Source organism: Lates calcarifer, linkage group LG5 (genome assembly GCF_001640805.2).
Source record: "Lates calcarifer isolate ASB-BC8 linkage group LG5, TLL_Latcal_v3, whole genome shotgun sequence".
Taxonomy (NCBI): Eukaryota; Metazoa; Chordata; class Actinopteri; family Centropomidae; genus Lates; species Lates calcarifer.
In genome coordinates, this window is record NC_066837.1 from 25,679,488 (window position 1) to 25,701,412 (window position 21,925).

General features: G+C 38.7%; 2 protein-coding genes across 3 annotated transcripts; both read right to left on the reverse strand.

The window, feature by feature from the left end:
- Positions 1–1,282: 1,282 nt before the first annotated feature.
- Positions 1,283–6,846, reverse strand: LOC108900137 (CD209 antigen-like). The gene is given in 8 exon segments (XM_018700999.2): positions 1,283–2,348; positions 2,474–2,583; positions 3,781–3,923; positions 4,104–4,413; positions 4,415–4,899; positions 5,007–5,105; positions 6,335–6,468; positions 6,680–6,846. Coding segments are annotated over 7 exon segments (1,392 nt in total). The 5' UTR covers positions 6,441–6,468; positions 6,680–6,846; the 3' UTR covers positions 1,283–2,209.
- Positions 6,847–8,176: 1,330 nt separating this feature from the next.
- LOC108900136 (N-acetylaspartate synthetase) lies at positions 8,177–13,572 on the reverse strand. Of its 2 annotated transcripts, none has more exons than XM_051070841.1 (3): positions 12,798–13,572; positions 12,282–12,407; positions 8,177–10,504 (listed from the first exon to the last, which is right to left on the reverse strand). In XM_051070841.1, exons 1-3 carry the CDS (start codon positions 12,976–12,978, stop codon positions 10,110–10,112), a joined length of 702 nt encoding a protein of 233 aa, XP_050926798.1. In that variant the 5' UTR covers positions 12,979–13,572; the 3' UTR covers positions 8,177–10,109. The 2 variants fall into 2 exon arrangements, with proteins under 2 accessions (XP_050926798.1, XP_018556514.1); XM_018700998.2 differs by having other exon boundaries at positions 12,282–12,446; positions 12,798–13,562.
- Positions 13,573–21,925: the final 8,353 nt, after the last annotated feature.

The following is a 21,925-nucleotide window of genomic DNA, read 5'->3' on the forward strand; positions in this document are numbered from 1 at the left end:
ACAGAGCTTTAAGTATGAGTTCAATGGAGTGCTGCTTTTATAAAAAATTACATTTGTTCCTCAGACATGTCTGAGTCACTGGAATCTAACACCTTGTTGGTCTTCTTTACATTTAATAGCAGGTAGCGCCACTCACAACAATCTGCAGATCTGATGTGGGCACATGTTCACTTGGATTAAAGTGTTTTTAATAAACTACTGTGCACGTAAGGTGAAACATTTGATTATGGCTATTCAAAAGTATTGAAGGAAAAAGATAATGAAAAGAACATCTACAGTAGAGAGAGAGAAATGAGAACTCACTTTTCAGCAAATGCGAAGGCGGTCTGGAGAGGAATGAGTGGGATCTCTGGCTATGGGGCTGCCAGGCCAAATGGTGGAGGAGATTCAGACAACAATGCAACAGACTCATCTTCTTGTAACACTGCTGTATTACACAGTTTTGTTGCTTAGGGCTGTAAATGGTTATCCCCTCAAGCATAGTCTAATTAGAACACTGATGTTGTAGCGCCATAGTGAATAATGATGGTCAGAGAAGCTGGCTCAGCAATATATCAAACCAAAACAACCATTTTTAACAATATAACTGTGACAGTCAAGTATGACTGCTCCTGGGAAGCATTGCTATTAGATTTAATGAGTTTTGAAATGTAGCCATCTAGTGCTAGCAACATTAGCACTGTAGTGGGTCTATCAGACGTGGTGAAACAAGGTTGATGAGAAAGGAATTTGGAGGCCAAAACAAACGAGCTAAAAGAAGCTAAAATGAAGCCATGAGTGAAAAACTTAACATAGTTAAGATCCACTGTCAATTTAAAAATACTGATCTGATCAGTGCAGATTTAAGTATACTTCTTGCATGGACTCTCTTTTTGTCACACAAATGATGAGTGATGGAAATAACGTTCAGGATGTCTATGGACAAGAAGACATGAAGTTGACCAGTGCTGGCTGAAAGTCTGGCTCTGACAGGTTCAGTATGATGCTAAGGTGGCTCAATAGCTTTGTGTCAGTTTCAGGTGTACACAGAAAGCCATGTGCTCTCACAGCAGGAACATGAAAACACCACAACCCTTGTTTTCCTATACATACAGTACATTTAGCATTCTTTGCCATCAATAAAAACTTCATGTAAGGTACTAGAAGTAAGTTCCTCAGTAGGCAAATTCAGTCAAGAATCATTAGGTATTTTGCCAATTCTCTACTAGATGGAGATAACCAAGGAAAATTACAGAATGTGCATGGCAGTGGGAAACAAACAATGTTATTGGTACTAAGCAAATGACTTGAACTCCTAAGTATTTTAATAGCTGTAAATGGTGCAAACAGATCTACACAGGTGAATCATACTGAGTTTAGAAGGTAATTAACAGAATATATGAAATAATATTTAAAATGAGTTTCTTTAGGATATTGAAGCCTTTTGTCACATGTAGAGTTCAGTAGTAATATCACCATTTCAATAGATATTAATAATACAGTGGTAATATAGTTTGTTTATTGCTGGGGCCATTTCCCCTGAATCAGTGTGAACCACTTATACTGTGTATACCTAATGGCCTCCTGGTCACACAAGAAGCAATGATAACCAAGTACGAAAGAGCTAACGTCAGTAAACAATGAATGGGTACAGCTCTTGGGAAATGCATTCATGAGTATATGAATCAACTAATCAGAGTAGAAAATTAGCTTGACATAGTGTGGATGTGTCTTTTTCTGTATATGGGTAAACTGTAAATTATATATCAGTCATCATTCATTAAAATGTCCAGTTATTGGATCTCTAATCATCAGAGGCACACGTTATTCACACTGTATTACTATTACACAGAGTTGTTTCTATAGTATGTACAGATATCTATGGAAATCTCAGTCCCCCCACCAAGCTGGCTCCAAACAACCTACATCTACCTGTATCTGCTCTCGCACCAGCTGGGCAGTCTGCTAATTTTAACTTCATAACACATTATTCATTGCAAAACAACCCATTTCAGGCTTTAGCTGTTAGCAGTGCTGTGCGTCACTGTGTGTAAAATAGTCACATAACATTGATTTCTAAGCAAACAGTGTGTGTAATATTCCAGTTATTTTATAATTTTATAATTCACTGACATTTTTTTGTACTATGCTGATATTACATAATGATTATTCGTGCCAGAGAGTGGCCAGCATTGCTAATCAAAGCTCTGACCCTCTCTGTACAGGAAATCTACATTTCACAGATCCAGTTTTGCTCTATATTACAGTTCTCATCATTCCAGTCGCCTTTCCCTGTTGCACGGTGCCAGAACTCCACACAGTCCTGGTTTCTCCCATTATAGCTGTTGGGCTGGTCTTTACCCCAGTACCTGTAGGACAAGGAGATACATCCAAAATGAGAATAAATACTGTTCTACCCATGGGTATATGAAGTCAACATTGCTTAGAGCTTTAATTTTGTATATATACAGTGATGTGAATTCAGTTTTCTTACGCTGTAGTCAGTGGGGTCCCATCCACCCACTTCCACTCCCCTTCTACTCCTTCATCGGTCAATCCAATCCAGACTTCTTTCTCACTTCCATACAAGCCGTTGATGAAAGTCTATAAGGGAAGCAGTATTTTAAAGTCATTGCAGTCTCTATGTTTTTTTTTTTTTTTTCCAAATAAAGATGCATCAAGATAATGTGACATGCTAGTTATAAATGGGGTATAGTGGAACAAATAGCTTAAAGCTCTACTGTATTTTTACATTAACAATGACTGTAATAACGTTATAAATGAATTTAGTGAATGGCTGATGAACACAGAGGAGCTTTTAGCAGCTAAAGAACCAGACTGGTGGAGACAAAAAAGAGCTAAAAGAAATGTGAATATTAGACGCACATTTGTGGAGTTGCCATAGACACATCTCCAAATAAGTGCTCATGTTCCTCTGTGTTTATATGTTTCCAAACATTTTCATCATATGAACTTCAGATTACAGCAGTGTTGTGTTTACAGCTTATTCCACTGCCATCAAGTCATCAAAAATTCAGTTAATGGAGCTTTAATTACAAGTTCCCATGGTGTAGCTTTTATTAAAACATACAGTTTCTATCAATACAATAGGGATAGAACTGTATTCTATCCTATCTGATGTATCATTTAATACATTTCATAACATGTATCATTGTTATTATTATATCACTACTTGATAATAGATCAACCATTTGAGAAAAATTTGAAACTTTATTTCATTAGGTCCTTACATTTTGGTTTGCTGCATTTTCTCAAGTAGCTATATCTTAGTTTAACCTCCTTGTGTCTCAAAAATTTTCCAGAGAAGTTTCCTGAACACTATGTCCTGCCAAACATCCTGTTTAAGCAGTAATAAGAGTGAACAGTTATAAATAGATATAGAGTTAAAGCCGTAATAATTGATTTTGAGCACAGTCAGCTAAAATCAACACATCATCACCTTATAAAGTTTGCAGCAAACCTGTTAATATGTGCCTATTTGCATAGCCATTATATATGAAATGACATTAGTATTCCTTTGAAGTCGTGTGTCTGGTGACCTGATGAAGTTAAGTCAAATATTCATTCTTTTAGCACTTTAGCTTCTTCTTTAGCTGTACTGAGTCTGACCCTGTAAAAACAGTTGTGTCATATTGTCATTTTTTGTAGTTTTATCACTATGACCCCTTTCACTGAACACATAGTGCTTAGATCCATTGTTAATCTGAAAATATCAGTTAGCGGAACTAAAGTAAGATGCCCTCAACTTACTATGCAGATGATGCAAACGGATAAACTCACCATTTCATCTCTGCTGTTTATGATTGCCAGGTCTGCTCCTTTGTTTTGACAGTACTCTCTGCTCTGCAGCCAGTTTTTCTTGCCAACAGAAGTGAAGTAGCAGCTGTACTGAAACTTCTGCCAGCCAGTGGGACACTTCTTATCTGTAAATGTAAAATATTCGTTGATCTATAAACAGTAGAGTTGGAGCACATTTTCAAACAATTTTTGGTGGTTTTCATGTGAAAAAAATTGTTTTTCATCAGATGGAATGGCTATCAGTGCTATCACATTTTGTGAAATGACATGTTGTTTTTGTCAATTCCTTAATTCTTTCTACTGACCTTGAATCGTTGCATTCAGTTTCACAGTCTGCCCCTGTAGAAGATCTCTCTCAACAGTCAGATTGTCGATTTTCACCTTCAGCAGGTCTCTCTCCATGGTCACATTTTTGCAGTTGCTTTCAAGCTCATTTTTTTCCTGAACCAAAGATTCATAACTAGCCCGCAACTCATCTGTCGCTTTTTTAAGCGTAATGAAAGTGGCTTGCAGAGTGTCTTTTTCTAATGTCAGGTTTTGGTGACTGCTTGCCAGCTTGTCTTTCTCATTGTTAGAGAAGTTGTATCTGTCCTGTAGATGTTCTAGGTTCTTAATTCAAGTCATTGTAACTCATCTGCAGGTGCTCTTTTGATTTGGTTACATTATTGAATTTGTTCTGTAAATTGTTCTTCTCACTGGTCACTGAATCATAATTGGCTTGTAACTCATTTTTGCGCTTGACTACTGAATCATATTGCTTTTGTAACAAGTCTTTGGCTGTAGACAAGGCATTGTTATTGGCAGCCAACTGTGTTTTACTTGCTCTGAGCTGTTCAGTTTCTTTATTTAAAGCAGTGTTACTGGTCTGTAACTGGCTTTGGCTAAGTTTAAGGTTTTGTGTCTCTTCAGTCAATAACCCGTTATTTGCCTCTAGTTGCTCTCTCCTTTTAGATATGTATTTAACGTTTTCCTGTAGTTGATCACGGATGACTTCAAGATTCCGTTTCTCTCTCTGCACTGTCTTCAGGTTCTCCTGTAGGTTCTCTTTCTCTTTAACCACAGCTTTTAGGTTGTTGTGTTGCTCTTGCTCTACTCTTTGGTCTGTCAGAGAGAATAAATTTTATGTTGTGCATCAGCAATTTTACTGTGACATTTGGCAACTTTCTAACACATGTGAATATCTGACAGACAGAAAAAGGAAGACTTACGGTGGACACTCTGACCTATGGCACCAACCACCAGGAGAGCACACAGGAGCCCAAGGCAAACGGTAGCAATCCTGTAAGGGCTGTTTCTCAGCACATAAGCTACGTGGCAGCAACCAAAACAGAAACAGAAGATTTCATTTGATTAATTTGAAGTAATCCATGGAACTTGTGGTTATGTGCTTCATCAGTAGTATTATAAAGTACACAAGTGTCATTTCAAGCAAAAGGGGCTGACTAATTACTTGTTATTTTGGGGATACACATCATTCATTATTATTCTGAAGGTGTGTGTGGTTTTGAAGTGCAATACCACATTTTGTATATGATATAATAAACCAGTAGACCTGTCAACCTTATTAAAATGGTGGCTGTATTTTATCCATATCATTTTGTATTATATGGATCAAATCTTATCTCACAGGTTTTGTAGTTTCGTATTATTTTGACTCAACTGTCAGATGATTTTAAACACAAATTGAGCCGATCTGTATGGATGAAATAATCAGACAGGAATGACTGCTTTTAGTTAATCCTGAGAATTAAATATGTGATAAGTCATAATAATTCATCACTTTAATGCAACAGTTCTATAAATCTTATATTGCCATTAAGCTGCCCAGCTCATTGAATTGCAGCATCACCCACAACTGACCTAATAAAAAAGATAAAGGAAACAATAATAATGCATATATACCTTAATAAATATATCCCTATGGCAAAATTGTTGAGAGCCAACATTTTACTTGACTTTTACATTTGACTTTCACATGTTAAATGATATCATGTAAAACTGGAGGGCATCGTAACGAAATTGTAAAAACAACATGGACATGTTAACCTCATAAAGCTGTTCGCTAACATTGCAGATATTTATGTGTTGAACAGATGCAGAAGAACATCAGCACTTCTCCGGTGTTTCTGGTGAATTGACAAATATAAGTCCAATGTTCACTTCCCTTTTTGCTCCGATGTTGTTCATTACCCATTTCAGGAGGGAAATGCTTAAGGTGTGAAAGGCTCCACTGGTTTAACAAGTTAACTTTGTCTGCTGTGTGATGCTGGATTTACAATTGGTTTATCAGTGTTTTTGCTCATAGGTACAAAAAAAACACTTCTCTATTGTGAAGAGTGGTCAGCAGTAATCTTAAGTATTTATAATTTCTGTTGATGAGAGCAGTGAGATGGAACTTAAACAACAAGGTTGTGGGCCCTGAAAGTTGTTAAAATGCTCTGTGGAGCTGTGTGGAACTGACAAGTTGATAAATATTTCTTGTCTCACATTGTCATATTATCCAACCCTGCGTAAAATTAAGTTTTTATTTTGTTACCTGAATAGCGGAACTTGCTTCCATCTGATAAAAGCTGCCTATATCCAATTTTACTGTCTTCGACGTCCATGTTTGTCACTGTAGAGGCATGGTACTCAACGGTCATCTTTGCATCTGCTTCATAAGCTGGAGTCCTATCAGAAAAAAACAACATTAGCTCCTTAGTTTTTCAGTAATGTTCCCAGGATTAAAACATCTGCATGCATTGTCAAGGTGCTGAAACTCTTTCTTCTCTGTTGCCGATTGCTTAAAAAATTTGTTTGTTTGTTTTTAGTTTTGTGCAGTGGATAATAAAAAATTAAACTCCATGAATGTAAGATACTGTATAAACACAATAAACATTACCTGTGCTTGTAGAGATGATAACCCAGTTAAAGAACTGAAAATATGAAGGAATTATGCTCTTGCAGTTTTGGAACCTACTGACTTCCTGTAACTTCACCCTGCAAAAGGAATGCACTTATGCCACATACACTATAAATCTTGACATGGTTTCCTTAACACTTGTGACCAGTTGGGCAGAACTTGGGGGTTGGTAGGAAGGCGGAGCAAGAGCCTCCCTAATTGATGGTAAGTTGAAATAGAACTCCAGATTTTAAGCTTTTATCATAAACTCTTTTTTGTGGTGTTTTTCAGGGAAGATGAACTTTTTCATGAAATAAATGTATGCGTCTGGTTGGAATGCACTCCTGCCACCACTCAGGCCATGGTGGCACTCAGATGAGAGTGCCACTGAGCTATACCATGCTTGAGATCATCTGGTTTTCTGAGAGTTCTGCACAGAGCAGCAACAATTGTTTGCCAGTTTCACAACATGACCCACACGTTCACATATGCGGAACAACAGATTTCACAAAACATAAAAAAATGCTGAACATGCAGTTTTCATACAAATGTACGGTGGAAACATCTGAGTCAGGTCGATTACTCAAGTTTTGTTCCAATGCCTGTTTCCTGATTCAGTTATATGTGATGCACCCTGTGTTTAATCTCATTGTGATCATAATGAAAACAGCATACTTTTAATTCCTCAGTGCTCCAATTAGTAAAGATCTGGATCCTGGATTCTGGATCACAACAACAGTAACACAGTACTAACAGGTCTCACTGGAATAATCACACAGGTGCTAACATACTCAAATACTCCAGCGGGTCCATACCTTGTCAACCATTCAACAAGTCATGCTTGACCAGGTTCCTGTGTGTAAATCACAAGCTGTAGATGATACAGCGAATCAGCATTTTATATATGACACAACCCATCCGGAACATACAGAGGGACAGGAAACAACAGGACAAGGGTGAGGAAATGCAAAGTTGCACTGAAGAGTGTAGGTGTGTGAGTGCTGCATTAGCCTCCCATCAGTCCTGACCTTAATACCTCTGTGTATTTGGGACCACAATGGCAGGATGTGACCCCCTACTCATATTCACTGGATTTATTTTCTATTTTAAATTGATTATAGAATTGATTGATTATTGATTAAATGACCATGACCATATACAAGCATCCAACATTTGCAGGTGAAGTTAGCTGAAGCCATCTTCTGTGGACCTGTTGATGAGGGATGATGTGATTTGTATAGCTGTTGCCTGTGGGTTTTGTCATTAGGTCTGCTAAGTTTGAATGCAAGAAGCATGAAATTGTCTGAAATGAGTTTACCATTGGAAGAGTTGTGCTGAGTTTGAAAGATATGAAATGACTCAGAGCTCGTCATTTTATATCTTTAATTTTGATATTGTGCATGACTGTGGTGTTGTAGTGTTATGTCCTGACTGTAAGTAAGCCCACAGCTGATGGGGTGCTCATAGAGAGGAAAGTAGAATTGTGTAACTTCATGGTATGTATGTAAATGGTAATTTATCAAAGTTTTATTTGTACAAGGACTTGTGTATAATATCTTGACAAAATACAAGCTACAGTACAACTAAAGACAGAAATCTTTGATGACACTTTCCCACTGCTGCTGAGGCAACATGTCTTACTGCTGAGTATGTCAACTGAAGACAAAGCATGAGGAAGTGAGGAGTCCTGACAGAGCTGCTCAACCCCTTTATCATCTCATCTGAGCAGCCGCGTTTTCCACAGTCAGTTAAGATCTCAAAAAGAGCCTCAGACAGTGGATTATGAACACACAGCAATGACCACACCGTGGAGAATACAGAAAATTGTACTGTTGTTTGAGATAAAGATATTTGGCTCATTTGAATGTTACACTGATGGAAAATAGCACAAATGCTGAAAACAGAAAGACCTTCATGGCTTTGTGAATATGAGTAAAGCTATGACTCCTACAGTTTGAAAAAATGTCAAGCACATAGATTTCAAATTAGAGCTATATGAGGGGAGGGGGGGTGGGGATGTATAACATATTTATTTATTAATATATGCATATAATTAAGAAATTTCAAATGGGTATGAATTAAATACTGAACTTAAATAGTAATAAAAGAAAATGAAATAAATTATATAACTTATTCTTAAAAGAAATACACTCATTCCGTCAGCACAAAACATTTCAAATGACAATTCCAATTACATAACAATGACAAAATTAAATGGTTTGTAGCTGCCAGACACTATAAGGATTAAACCCACTTTTAGCCCTGAATTGGTCACTTGCAAACAATCTGGCTGAATTTCTGCAGTTTGAGATGGTTCATGATGCCTGATTCATTTCCTGAACAATTGATAATCTGACTCGCAAATTATTTGCTGGATTTCCGGCATGTCAGAAATTTTGGCTAGTTTGAGCAGTTCCATAATCTGGTTTCTGAAAACGCCGTTGTCAGAAGATCTTTTATAAACTGTAATGAGCATGTTTTAAACTTACTAGAGTAGTACTTTAAATGTTACAGCAAGATCATCACTATAAACACAGACAAGTACACTTCCCAGCCGAAACTCTGTATCTAGAGCACAACCTGAGACCAAAAATGGATGCAACAACCACCACAGAGACAACTGATGAAAGAACCCACATTTAATTAGGTCAACCCTAGTGTGTGTACTGGTGTTGGGTAGTTATGCACCTAGAGCTGGTTTGTATTGAGGAAGGTCAGGTGTTCCAGTTAATGCTACAGATAATGCCCTTGAGACATCTGCTAGTAACCACACTGACAATATATACAAATTAAAAAACACCAGCCCTAACTCTGCCTTCATTTTGACCTCAACTACACACCTTAACGTTTCATTATTTTGCACAGTTTATATATGTCCACAGACATATGAACACCTACCCAAGTAATCAAAACTGCCTTTGTGGTAGTTCTCCCTACAATATGTCTGCCAGGACCATATTTTGTCATTATGACACACACACACACACACATGCGGTGAAAATAATACCAGCCATAGTATGGTGTGGCTGATAAAGAATGAAATCTCAACAATGTTGCTAAACTGGGGAAACACATAAATGCTCCAGAATGACAGGACAGTCCAGCCAGTCATAACCATACAGCCACACGCTGTATGAGCACATAGCACAAATGTTTGTGTTTTCTTTTACATTAAGACACTTCCACCATACATTGCATTGCAGAAAAAGCACAAATCAGTGTATAACAGCACTACACCAGAATGTATGAAGTTTTGGACAAACTGCTAATAACACAACTCTATTGCTGCATCTATAAGAGGACAGTCATTATTCACATGGTCACAAAAGGTGGCCCCTCAGAAAAGCGTAGGCATTGACCAAATTTTTTTGAATAGACAACCAATTCTATTGTTTCCCTGGATATTCTCAAAATTCTGTTGTCACTAAGGTCATTGTTGTCCATTTGAGGTGATCTTGTTGTGTTGCACATCCAGGCTGTAGTGGTGATGGCGGACTCTGTAGAAAATTCTCTCCAGTAAGGACCATCTTGCACCAGGTGTGACATACCCATTAGTGACCCCAACACAGCGGAAACCCAGACGCTGATAGAGCTGGTGGGCAGCCGGACTGTACGCCGTGGTGCCCAGCACAACAAAGGAGTATCTGTGAGCAGCAGCAAAGTCCAGAACTTTCTGTCCCAATGCGAACCCGACTCCGCACCGCCGACACTTTCGGTCAACAGACATTCTCTGCAGCTCGACAGCACCTCCTGACTTCTGCTGGCCAACTGCTGCTACAACACCCACCACTTTGCCTTCCAGCACTGCTACCCACAGACAGGCATCTGAGATGGAGGGCAAGAATACCACATGGTTAATAAAAGATATGAAAGTACAACCAGGAAAGGCAGATCATTCAGTTTAAAACTTTCACTCAGTCCAAGAGCATGCACAGTGTCCTGTTTCATCAGAGACTTTTTTCTTTTAATCCAATTATGAACCTATTACAGGTTTGTAGTCTGTATCTCTTGTGTTCCCATTATCGGACTGCTTTGGACACACCAGTTTTCTTGATAAGCTTGTGAACATTAGCAAGACCATAAATGCTAATATTTGGTTCATGTAATCCCATTTTCTAATTTTTAGATATTATGTTGTTATATACCACACAACACTGAAGACCTGTAACCATTTCATATTAAAGTTGGTGGACATCATAGACAATGATGGAATAGACATTCTATCACTGACAAAGTCTGATGTTCACTTCATTTTGAATATTGTTGATAAATCAACCCCCCAACCTCATTACACCCCAAAAATGGACAATCCTATTATAAAACCCAAGCTTCCTTGTCCAAGCTTGAAGCTAGTATGGGAAGTAAGACTACAGTGTAACTTATTTTAATTTTTAATCACGTTTTCATCTATATCAACTCGTAATACTAAACTACAATAACAATACTAACAAAAAGATTATGCTACATTAAATACATATAAGGTATCGGCGCAGATATTCGACATTTTGATGCATATAGGCATCGGCTTTTTTTTTTTTTTTTTTTTTTTTTTTTTTAATCCGACGGCAGATCAGAGATCAATTTAAAACTGGGTTATTTTGGCTCTGATGCAGCTACGCCTCTCTGTCTGCAGTCACTACTCTGTCTCCATCATTGTCCCGCCCACAGCACCATCTGATTGGTTACACGCAGAGCCACGGCACGGGTAACAGCCAATCAGTGGTGAAAGTTTATAGGAAAAGAGAGATGCTGCTGACCCTGGGAACTCCCTGCACTTCTTGTTTTTGTTTGAACTTAAAACAAAGATAAGTGAAAGATAAAATAACATTTCAGTTATATTGAAATTTTAAACTTTATTTATTGTAGAAAACTTTAGGGAGCTATTTATTTGTTTAAGCTTTCATTTAACTTTATAAGACATGCTGCTGAACCTGGGAGCTCCCTGCACTTTTTGTTAGAATTTTAAAACAAAGATGTCTATTATCTAAGATTTAAAAAAAAACCTTTAACATATTGCAAATCTGAAAAGCTGTTTATTAATAAACATATGCTTAAAGGCATTTAAACGAAGTGTTGGAGTTTGTATTATTCAAAATTTTGACGCCAGTATTTTCACTTCTACCGCAAATTAATATTGACTCCAAATATTGGTTATCAGCCTCCTTGACTACTAATAATCAGTATCAGCCCTGAAAAAACCTTATCGGTCTATCTCTAATACATATGTATATACACAAATAAGAAAGAAAGAAAGAAAGAAAGAAAGAAAAGACACACACACAGTGTATGAGCACATAGCACTCATTTTTGTGTATTATCTGAGAAAAGACAGTCATTATCTGCATAGTCACAGAAGGTGGCTTCTCAGAAAAACACTGACATTCACCATAGGTCTTATTAGAAAACACTGACTACCCTTATCTTATGTTCAGTTGGCCATTCTTATGTATTGGCATACTTAAATGAGGGATACAAGAGAAATTAAGATTCAGAAACATTTTACTTGGGTATTGCCCAGTATGTACCATCACTGTAAGTCAAAAATACACATACTGCATATGAAATTTAAATTAAATTACAAAACAAACAATATACACTATACCTGGTGACTTCATGTAAAACCCCTCAATGTCACCCATGTCTGTGCTCATGGCGTGTTCCAGGTAACCATGGATAACATGTCTGCTGCAGAAGTATCGTCCACACAGCACAATTGCTGGGAGGAATCCTATCACCCACCAACACATGGTAATGACAAAACATAGAACTGCAGGGGGGAAAGATATGGACAGATGTGTGAACATGGAGAAAATCTACAGTTGGAGTACTGTAACTTTCTCCATGGCTACAGAATAAAGTTGAGGCCAACAACAAGAGAACAACAGAATCAAATGAACATAGTGTAAAATTTGATTAAACATTATATATAAGAAAAACACAAATATATTATTTTTTGCAGCAATCAAGAAATCATTCTAACTAAAAAAAAATTTTTATGATCCTGATCCTGCTCTGATTGGTATGTTCACAGTCTTGGAGCAGTCTCTTGCAATTACCACCTTACAAAGGTTTCCAAGCTGCAGAAGCAATAACAGAAATGTGTAATTTAACTTCTTACCTGTCATAGCAGTGTAGAGCAGGAGACTTTCAGGGTGATGTTTCAAACCTCTGAAGGCAGTGTCCGGTACCATCTCCATCAGCCCTTCGTAAAAGATCTGATGTACCTCTGCTTTGTCCTTTGGCTCAAATTCACGCACAACTATAGTTTGAAGTCTATTTTTGCGTCCATTTTTAATCATTTTGTCAACCTTTTGTGGTGCTTGCAGAAGATAAGGGTATAGAACTAATACCTCAAGTCCAACCACTGCCAACTTCCTTCAGCAGTAATGTTCCCTTGTCCTGTGTGACAGCCCACCCATCTGTCTTCCTGCGCTGTTCTGTTCTGTTTCTTTTTTTAGGAACCTGAGTGGTTTGTCAGAGAAACTGCCTGCACCTGAGAGGAGGGAGGGGTCAAATGCTGCCAGTAGACATTCCCTTCATGCACCTGTCTTAATGTTCACTGGTTATTTTTCCTGTTAGGTCTGATGGCCAGTCCAACTATATACCAGGGAAGGGGAGGTGGGAAGAGGGACCACAGAGTGCATTTCCCTGTTTCTTACGATAGGGGTGGACACCCCAACTTTCTGGTAATACGCTGCCCACTATTTGCTTGGAGACTGAATTCAGCAGTTGGCCAATTCTTACACAACTAGCCCCTTTAACTGCCATCTGTAAACAGTAATGTTGCAGGAAATTACTACACACAGTGGTTTTTTATTTGAGTTTCCCCAGCAAGAGAGTACATCCTAGAAGAGTAGCCCATTCGCTCATTTCAGGCAGTTGCTCTGATGACCCACCCAGGCACCTATAAGAAGAAAACAGAGCAGTAAGCTAAACGGTCTCCCTTTTCTGCTCCCTAATGATAAGAACCGCAACATATGTTTGGAGGCCACTTACACCCTGTTATCAATTCCCATATGTCAAAAGATGTGTTGCTCTCAGTGAAAGGGAGATTAAGTAGGCGCCAGCCAATAGTTCTAAGGCAAATTACACATTTTTTATACATTAAAGTGTGTCCAGGTTTTAGTGAAAAAAATGTATAAAACTAAAATCTAGAACAAACTAAAGGCTAGAAAAGCTCAAAAACCGGACCTCTGAAGTCTGCTCGAAGTTACATTAGCTGCTACACAGGGTAGAAGAATGCATGGATTGCATACTCTTTTTAGTTACACTTTCCTCACAAGGAAGATTAACTCATCTTAGATATATAAGAGGATGGAGAAACACTGCATATCACAGGGTGAATATACAACCCTGGAGCAACACTGCTAATTCTGAGCAGCACTGGGCAGTAATAGATTAAACGTGATTACTTCCACCTTTAATGGACCTGGGCTGAGTAATGAAAAGGAATGGTGGTGATCAAGCCACCACTGAGTGAAATAGTTTGATAGGAAACTCTTCATCATCTTACCTAAAGTGCATATGGTTCAGGGGAATTCTTAATCCACCACTAAATGACAGAGGCAGGTTTTGAATGAGTACAATAAAGACTGCACAAACACCAACTGTTTCAATGTTGTCTCAAGGCTTAAAATTGAGCCACAAAAGATACAGTTTATCCATGAGCACTACAAAGGGAAGTAGCTAATGTATTGCAGTCATTTTATCATAATTTCCACAGAATGAAAATAGATTGCGGCAGTGACGACAGAAGGCAAGGGGCTTGGTGGAGGCAGGGAAACTGTTGGAGTGTGACTCACTTCTAGTCTGAGAACTCTCAAAGGGTCCGTGGAGATCAAAAAGAATCAGTGTACATCAGACAAGACCAAGCATGCCAAATGTGACATGAGGGTTGGACCAGTTGAATTCTATATTTAACTGCAATGACGCCTTTTGATTGTGATGTTTGTGAAATGATACTCACACATATGTTGGAGTGGAGGACGGCATGAATGAAAAGTTAAAACAAGACAGGAGAAACACTATTCAGGAATCACTACCTGTAACTATCTCAGTGTGATCTTAATGATGGAGCTCATTCCTTTAGTCTGAGTGAAAAAGTTAGAGAGCTCCTTTCTGTCTCCATTACATGCAAATAAGTAACAGCAGTGTCTGCTTAGAAAAACTCCATCAGCACATCTTAGGAAAGTATTTCCCACCCAGGTGAAGCAGGAGTGTGTCTTAATAAAAAAGATGAGCAAAAATGAATAAACATCAAGCTACATCTCTTAGTAATGTAAAACCAGAAATCACTAATGAGGCAAACCTTGAAGAGTTTTTAAAATATTCACTCAATAATACAGAACCACAAACACAAACACACCCACACAAACTCTCTTCATCTTCATCTCTCATTCTCTTTTTAATATACATACTATGAGCACATGCTACCTCCCACTCACTACCACTCTCTTTTCCTATGATATGATTAGTATCATCTCTATCACAGATATTCTGATTTATTTAACCCTCTTTGTATATAGAAATAAATGATTAAAAAATACATTCAAGATCAACTAGTATGACAGAGAATTTCACAATTATGAAGCTATAAAAACTATTGCCCAGATCAGCTAGATAATTTATCTTATAATTATGTTATGTTATTAAGTTATTTTATAATTTCCTGTATATATATATTGATTCCTGCTTTGCACAGTTTTGAGTGCTTGGTAACTGGCCTAAAGGGAGCACTTTTAAAGTATAGTTGGACATTTTGGGAAGACACTAATTCACTTTCTTGGACTTGGAAAGACTGGAAACAGAGGGAAAGCTTGGCTCTTTTAAAAGTTCAAGAATTTCTGGTGTCTTTATCATTACCTTTATATTTGAGTACAGATTTTTTTAAAATAAGGCACAGCGTGTTTATTGAGTGTTACAACGTAAGCATATTTTTGAACTTTGAGCTGGGCTAGCTAAACACCTCCTGGCTCTAGTGCCGCATTTAGCGCACAGCCACGAAAGTGGTATCAGTCTTCTTATCTAACTCTTCGGTAATTGTAAAAATGTTGACTTATTCCTTTAAAGCCACACTGAAACATTTTTCCAGCTGGGCTTACCTCAGAAGGTCCTATCAATACTTATGCAGCCATAATATTTCAGTCTGAACTTAAACTGACATAAGTGGTAGCACCTGGGATTCAGAGAGAGTTTCCTGTCAGTTAGTTGTTGTATCATCTTGTGGTCCTTGCCAAAGAAAATATTTTTTGCTTTTCATCATCTGTGTGTACTGATTCCAAGGTCAGACAGACTTAAGATTTCTCTGAGCCAGGAGAATTTCCTGTCAGTCTGTGATGTCATTTAAGCCTCTGCGTGATTTGCCACACTTTGATCATCCATATCTAGTGATCCCCCAGACACATTTAGATATTTTTTCTTATTTGTTTATCCTTGAATTGCAGCGGCATGAGTGATAGCTTGTTTTTGACCTAATTTAGCTGGTGACTCAGTAAAGTCAAAAGGCACCCACAGCTAAAGCCATTACAGGAGACATATTTTCTTTGTGCAGTAAAATTTGAACCATGCAAACTGTGTACTGCCATCCATAAAACCTTCCCACAGAGGATGTAAATACACCATAATTTATAAGAACAAAATCTGACTAAGCAACCCACACCTTTGAAAAAGAAGATTGAACTGTTTCAGAACAGTTTGTCAAAACTCAGAAATAGGTGCAGTATCCTGCTGTTCCAGGCTAATGTGTTGGGCTGCAAACATTAGCATAGTGAAGGTGATTGATGTTTAACTGAAACCATACAGCTAAAGCAATACAGAAATGTAGAAAAAAAAAACTATGCTCCCCAGGCAATTCAGGAGGTAGTGAACTCTGCAGCCGTTTAAGACTTCAGTCATTTATGCAAATTTCTCTGCTCTCACAGAAAGGAGAAGAGAGAACTGGATCAGGGCCAGGAACACAGCTCCTTCAGAATATAGCAGCAGTTTTCTCACCGACAGTTGCAGGGAAACAACTGTCCTTGTTATGTTTGTTGGCAAGTGCTGCACTGAGTCGAAACCCCGGAGGGCCCAGGCTGTTCAGTTTGTGCTGAGTGGGCTACAGTGTGAAGGCCTGTGTCCTGGTCCGTCATTTCCCTGTTCCCCCACCATGCCTCTGTTCAAGTTGTGTTTGCTGCTGTTTCTCCTGCTTCCTGGTCAGTATTAGTCATCCTCAAACAGTCTACAGTGCAATCCTAAGGTAATACACAGTGGTGTGTTTTTGTTATTTTTACTGCAGCACATTGGATTAGAAATAAAATCAGATCAATATTTTTTAATGGTTAACCAGCTGAATAATTTTGACTGGCCAACCTTGCCCAACCTCAGTCCAACTGAGTGTTCCACTTGTTGACCATTTAACAATACACATTTAAATAACCTGCACAATTCCAGCACCAGCAACCTGTTTAAACTTGATTTATTTCAAACTCAGAAACAGTAGAAACCATTCTTTTTTTCATTTTCACTTTAAGCCAGCACCAGAGACATTCTGTGACTCTCTACAGTAGCCCTGGTGCCTCTCACTCCTGGCTGTAGCCTACTGTTAGCAACAGAGGCCATAGACAAAGGCACCCATCCACAGAAAGCTAATCTAAAATTTACCACGATTCCACTCTCAAAACTGAAAATCAGCACTTTAATTGTATACTCATTGCTTTATTTCAAAACCACTCTAGTGTAGTAGAGACAAAACAATAACACTGTCCTAATACTGCTGACTGATCAGCTCTGACCAGGTCCCTCTGATTCATCAATTTACTGTACAGTAGAGTCAACAGAAAAGCAATGAAAGGCAAGTATAGTTTCATAAAACCTCTCAACCTCAAGCCATTGAAAGACACTGAAGAGCAACAGCCACAGGCTGAAAATCAGATTTATTACTCTCTCTGGTTGAAAGGGTAGTAAAACAGCCACCATAAATGACACCTCAGTAATATAGCCAGTCATTACTGGTAGAGCAAGAACAGAACATACCCATGGATGACAGAGGAGGAGAAGAGGAGGAGTTGCAGAAAGAGAGAGACAAAGAGGTGGGAAGATGTTGGGATGAACACAAAGTTTTGTGCTGTGCTGCAGGATACAAGATTAGGAGAAAACAGATGGAAAGGCGCCATGTGACTCTGAAAAACGTGGACTGGCAGACAGGAAGTAATAAGGGGGCAGTGATCTGGATGCTAGCTTCACTGAGAGGTTTTGGTTAAAGCTTGTGATGTAGTTAGTCTATGTCAGTTTTAATCAGTGAGGCGCAGAGAGAAATTAGGACACAGAGGAGTGGGAGGACTAATTTATTGGTGCTGTATCATGATTACATGAGATAGAGAGATCAGACATGCCCACCCCCTAGTTTCCAGAAATATTTTCTCTGAGCTTTTTGGCCCCTGGCAGTTAATAACATTAGCCAAAGAATTTACTGTGGGACAAACCACTGCTTTCTCCAGATTATAGAATAGTCATATATGCAGAGTTCAGTTCCAAACCACTGAATATCACGTTGGTAGGAAATGTTGAATTATTTATCCCTAAAAATTTCCCAAGTGAAGTTGTCTATCCATATCATGTATGATGTAACAAGCAAGCAGGTTTCTTCTTGCAGCTCCTGATAGGTGTCTTGGTCAATCCTGAGGTGTACCCAGATATTTTTGCTTAAAGGCCTTTTTTTCCCATCAATGTAACACTGTAACTACAGCGTAGGCTGCTCTGTAGCTGTCAGTTCTTGCATGACACGTGGGGGGATGCAAGAACTGTGACCAGGCAGCTCATGTTTCCCCCTACAGGCTTCTGATGTCGTTGGAGACTACGGCCAAAAAAAACATGAAAGAAGTTTTAAAAGGCTCAGTTACCCTCTTTTTTTCAGAATCACAAATCTGAAGTCATCCTTACTGCAAACCCCCCTGCTCACCACAACTGCCACTATATGACAGAACATAAATATGGCACAGAATAGTCTCATTTTCATAATGAAATGATGTGGGCCTTTCCACCATTGCTGATATCCCAAAGTGAATGAATGTGAATGTGTGTGTCATTTGCTCCTACTATTGGATACGATCCATAGTGTACTAGTGGTAGGCATACCTTTGTTGTTAGGATAATAACAATAACCATGTGCTTAAGGTTGTGGAATGGTTATGGTTTGTTTAGGTTTAGGAAAAGATGGTAAGCTTAGAGGACTTTTGGCATCATTGGTACAATAATAAAGACACAGGTTTGATTGTGGAAGATTACAGATAAAAGATACCTCACGAGTACTGATCAACACTGCAGTAAAACTAGTTTTAACCACACAATTAACAAGATTTTGACTGAAATCTGGGTGATATGAAATCAACAATAGCTATAAAGTGGTGAATGTTTGGAATGCCATAAAGAGCAGAATTAGATGCTTTAGCTCTAGCTGCTGGTGGTGATGTCATATAGTTTGCAGACACAATAACGATGCATGTTTAAGTGCAGGTTTCTCTGCGCCTCTCGTGTTCAGAATCGTGTTCAAAGCCCCGTGCAGTCCCGCGTTGTTTTAACAAATTCACGATCTTGCAGCCATTTCCTGGAGATGCGGGCAGTAAGATACGAGCAGCACCTCCCCCTCGTCACCTGTGCTAGAGGTGTATGAGCTCAGAGGAGATCTGTGCATAGAACTCAGAATATTCAAAAGATAAATGGATTTGTTGCTCGGTATGGGGAGATTACCCCCCACTTATGATGATATGAATCCGGCGCCGGTGCCGTCCATCCACCTCACATGGACTTTGTCGCATTACGTCACCTGCCTTCCTCCTCTATCACAATTAATACAGCCATTCAAGGTTGCGTAACAGTAAAACTTAATATATTAAATATAATATGGTAGCTATATAATGTAATAATGTAATGTAATAAAAATCCACTTTCTTATCATGTGGTGCTCAGCACATGAGTTCACTGACTGTGAGTTCAGCATGAAGTGATGAAAGAATGAATGAAAAACTAGGGTAAGAATTCAGTGAGGCATGAAGAGAGCTTTGCAGGTAAAAATGAAGTGGAGGAGGAAAGATCAGACTCAGCAGGTGCTGTACCATCATTTATGACCATTGCTGCGCCTTGACCTGTAATGACAGCTGAAGGTTTTCTTTCTGTTCTCGCTTTTGTTTTTGCTGCCAGTCCTTCACACTCCTTTCTACCCTTCAGTTGGTCCTCACTCCTCTCTTTATCATCACTCTTTAAATGACAGCCCTACAGATGATGTCAGAGTCCTTCTGAGACATCTGTATGTGAGTGTGTCCATCTGTTCTCTGTGTGTTTGTGCTGTTATGTCTTTGCATATGCGTGTGTTTGGTACACTTAGCTCTCTCTGTGGAGTGTTTTTCTTGCATATATCAGTATTTCTGTAAAAGGGTAGAATTTTGTAAAAATATATTTTCAGGGGGTACAGGATCACAGCAGAGTTTGTGACGTATTCACCACCTCAGAAACTAAAATACACACTGAAATGCAAATGCTTACGTGTTTGAAAACATTTAGATATTTTGGGGCCACCTAGTTGGGAAAATGTAGCAGATTTGTGCCGCTTATGCACGTAAGAGTATATCTTTTGTTTGCAAATCTGTAGGTGTGTTTGTGTGCACAAGTGTGTGTGTGTCTGTGTGCACACATGTGTGTAGGCATTCGTGTGCGTGGATCCCATATCTGTGATGCGATGAGGAACGTCTGTCTCCCAGTGGGCCTCTCTCAAGGCATACCAGTAACGGCAAACATTGCCAACGAGGGTGCATTCGCACGTGTGTGTGCGTGCACACTTAAGCCTTCCAAATGTTCTCAGCTATGAAGGGATCCAAGTACATGACTCAAACGTCACACCTCTTCTGTTGCTATCTTTCTGTCTCCCTCCTCTTTCACAGAAATTTTCATTTTCATCTCATTCTGTCAACAGCAAGCTCTGCTTTCAACCCCATATTGGCGTCATTGGCTTTTCACCTTTTCCAGTCTTTTTGTTACACACATACAGTCATAGGGTCTCTTCTAAATTTTCTGACATGATCATGCATTGTCGAGAAGGTGGCATAATAACATCACACACTGCAGCTTCAGATATTACCATAGAAATAATACTGAAAACCTCAACATTATTAGCTTAATTAAGGTATTATTTGTTATTATTTGTTCTGAGTTGTAATCTTATTGTACAGATGCTGCCTTTAATGTATCCACCCCTTGTATAAGGGTCCATATGTTCCTATATATGCATCAGTTCATCTGCATACTCACATAGAGAACTTTGCAGCCTTTAATGTGATTCATATAAATCAAACGGACAACAGTGCTTCACAGCTGCACACCAGATCAAAGGTTGCTCTGTTGTCTGGTCGCAGCAGCTGACTTCTGCTCTCACCTCTTTGATATGGAAAATATTTTCATTGCTACTACTGAAAAGAAAAAATGGAAGAAATAGCAGTTGAAGAATGTAAATTAAAAATAATGAGCTAATTAAAAGGGAAAACACCTGGTGAAAAGAAATCACTTGGCAAAAAAAGACTTTAGTCACAGCTATTGATTTGACAGATGCAAAGACAAATGGGAAAATATAAGTGATACATTTCTACTTGACTGAGTTAGAGAAAATCCATGAATCCGATGGACTTGTCAGCTCATGAGTTAAATCAAGTCAAGTCAATTTTTATCTATATAGTGCCAATTCACAACAGAAGTTATCTCAAGGCACTGTATAGAGCAGGTCTAGACTGTACTCTTTATCTTATAAAATTTACAAAGAGAGACCCAACAATTCCCACCCAGTTCCCAGTTAATATGTGCGAAAGACCAGGGAGCAGGCAAAATAGAGATGTGAGGACAAGAGAATGAAAAGAAGGAATGGGTGAAAGCAGAGACCTTGTGACAGGATGTTATATAGGAGCCTAAACTCAACTCCTGAAGACATGAAAAGGTGAAAAACATGCAAATTGCGTCTGTGCTTGAGAAAGTGAGAAACTGTTTGCATGTTTTTGAATATGTGTGTGTTTGAGTGAGTGAGAGGGAGAGAAAGAGAGCGGGATTAGGGCCCAGCAGGTGGAGACAAGTTGTTACAAAGTAGTGACGCACTTGAACAAGCACGCACTAACCAGCCTCCTCCCCATCTCTGTTTTTGCCCCTCTTGTCTCATGAATAAACTGGGAGTCATTAATATTCATCTATCTAACATACTCTAGCTTCCACAGACACATTCACGCCCCACCTCGC

Coding starts and splice junctions, on each gene's coding strand:
- LOC108900136 (XM_018700998.2), bottom strand. CDS start 12,978: ATGATTAAAAATGGACGCAAAAATAGACTTCAAACTATAGTTGTGCGT. Junction 12,447..12,797: donor GCTCTACACTGCTATGACAG/GTAAGAAGTTAA, acceptor TCCCCCCTGCAG/TTCTATGTTTTGTCATTACC. Junction 10,505..12,281: donor GTTTTACATGAAGTCACCAG/GTATAGTGTATA, acceptor CCTCCATCTCAG/ATGCCTGTCTGTGGGTAGCA.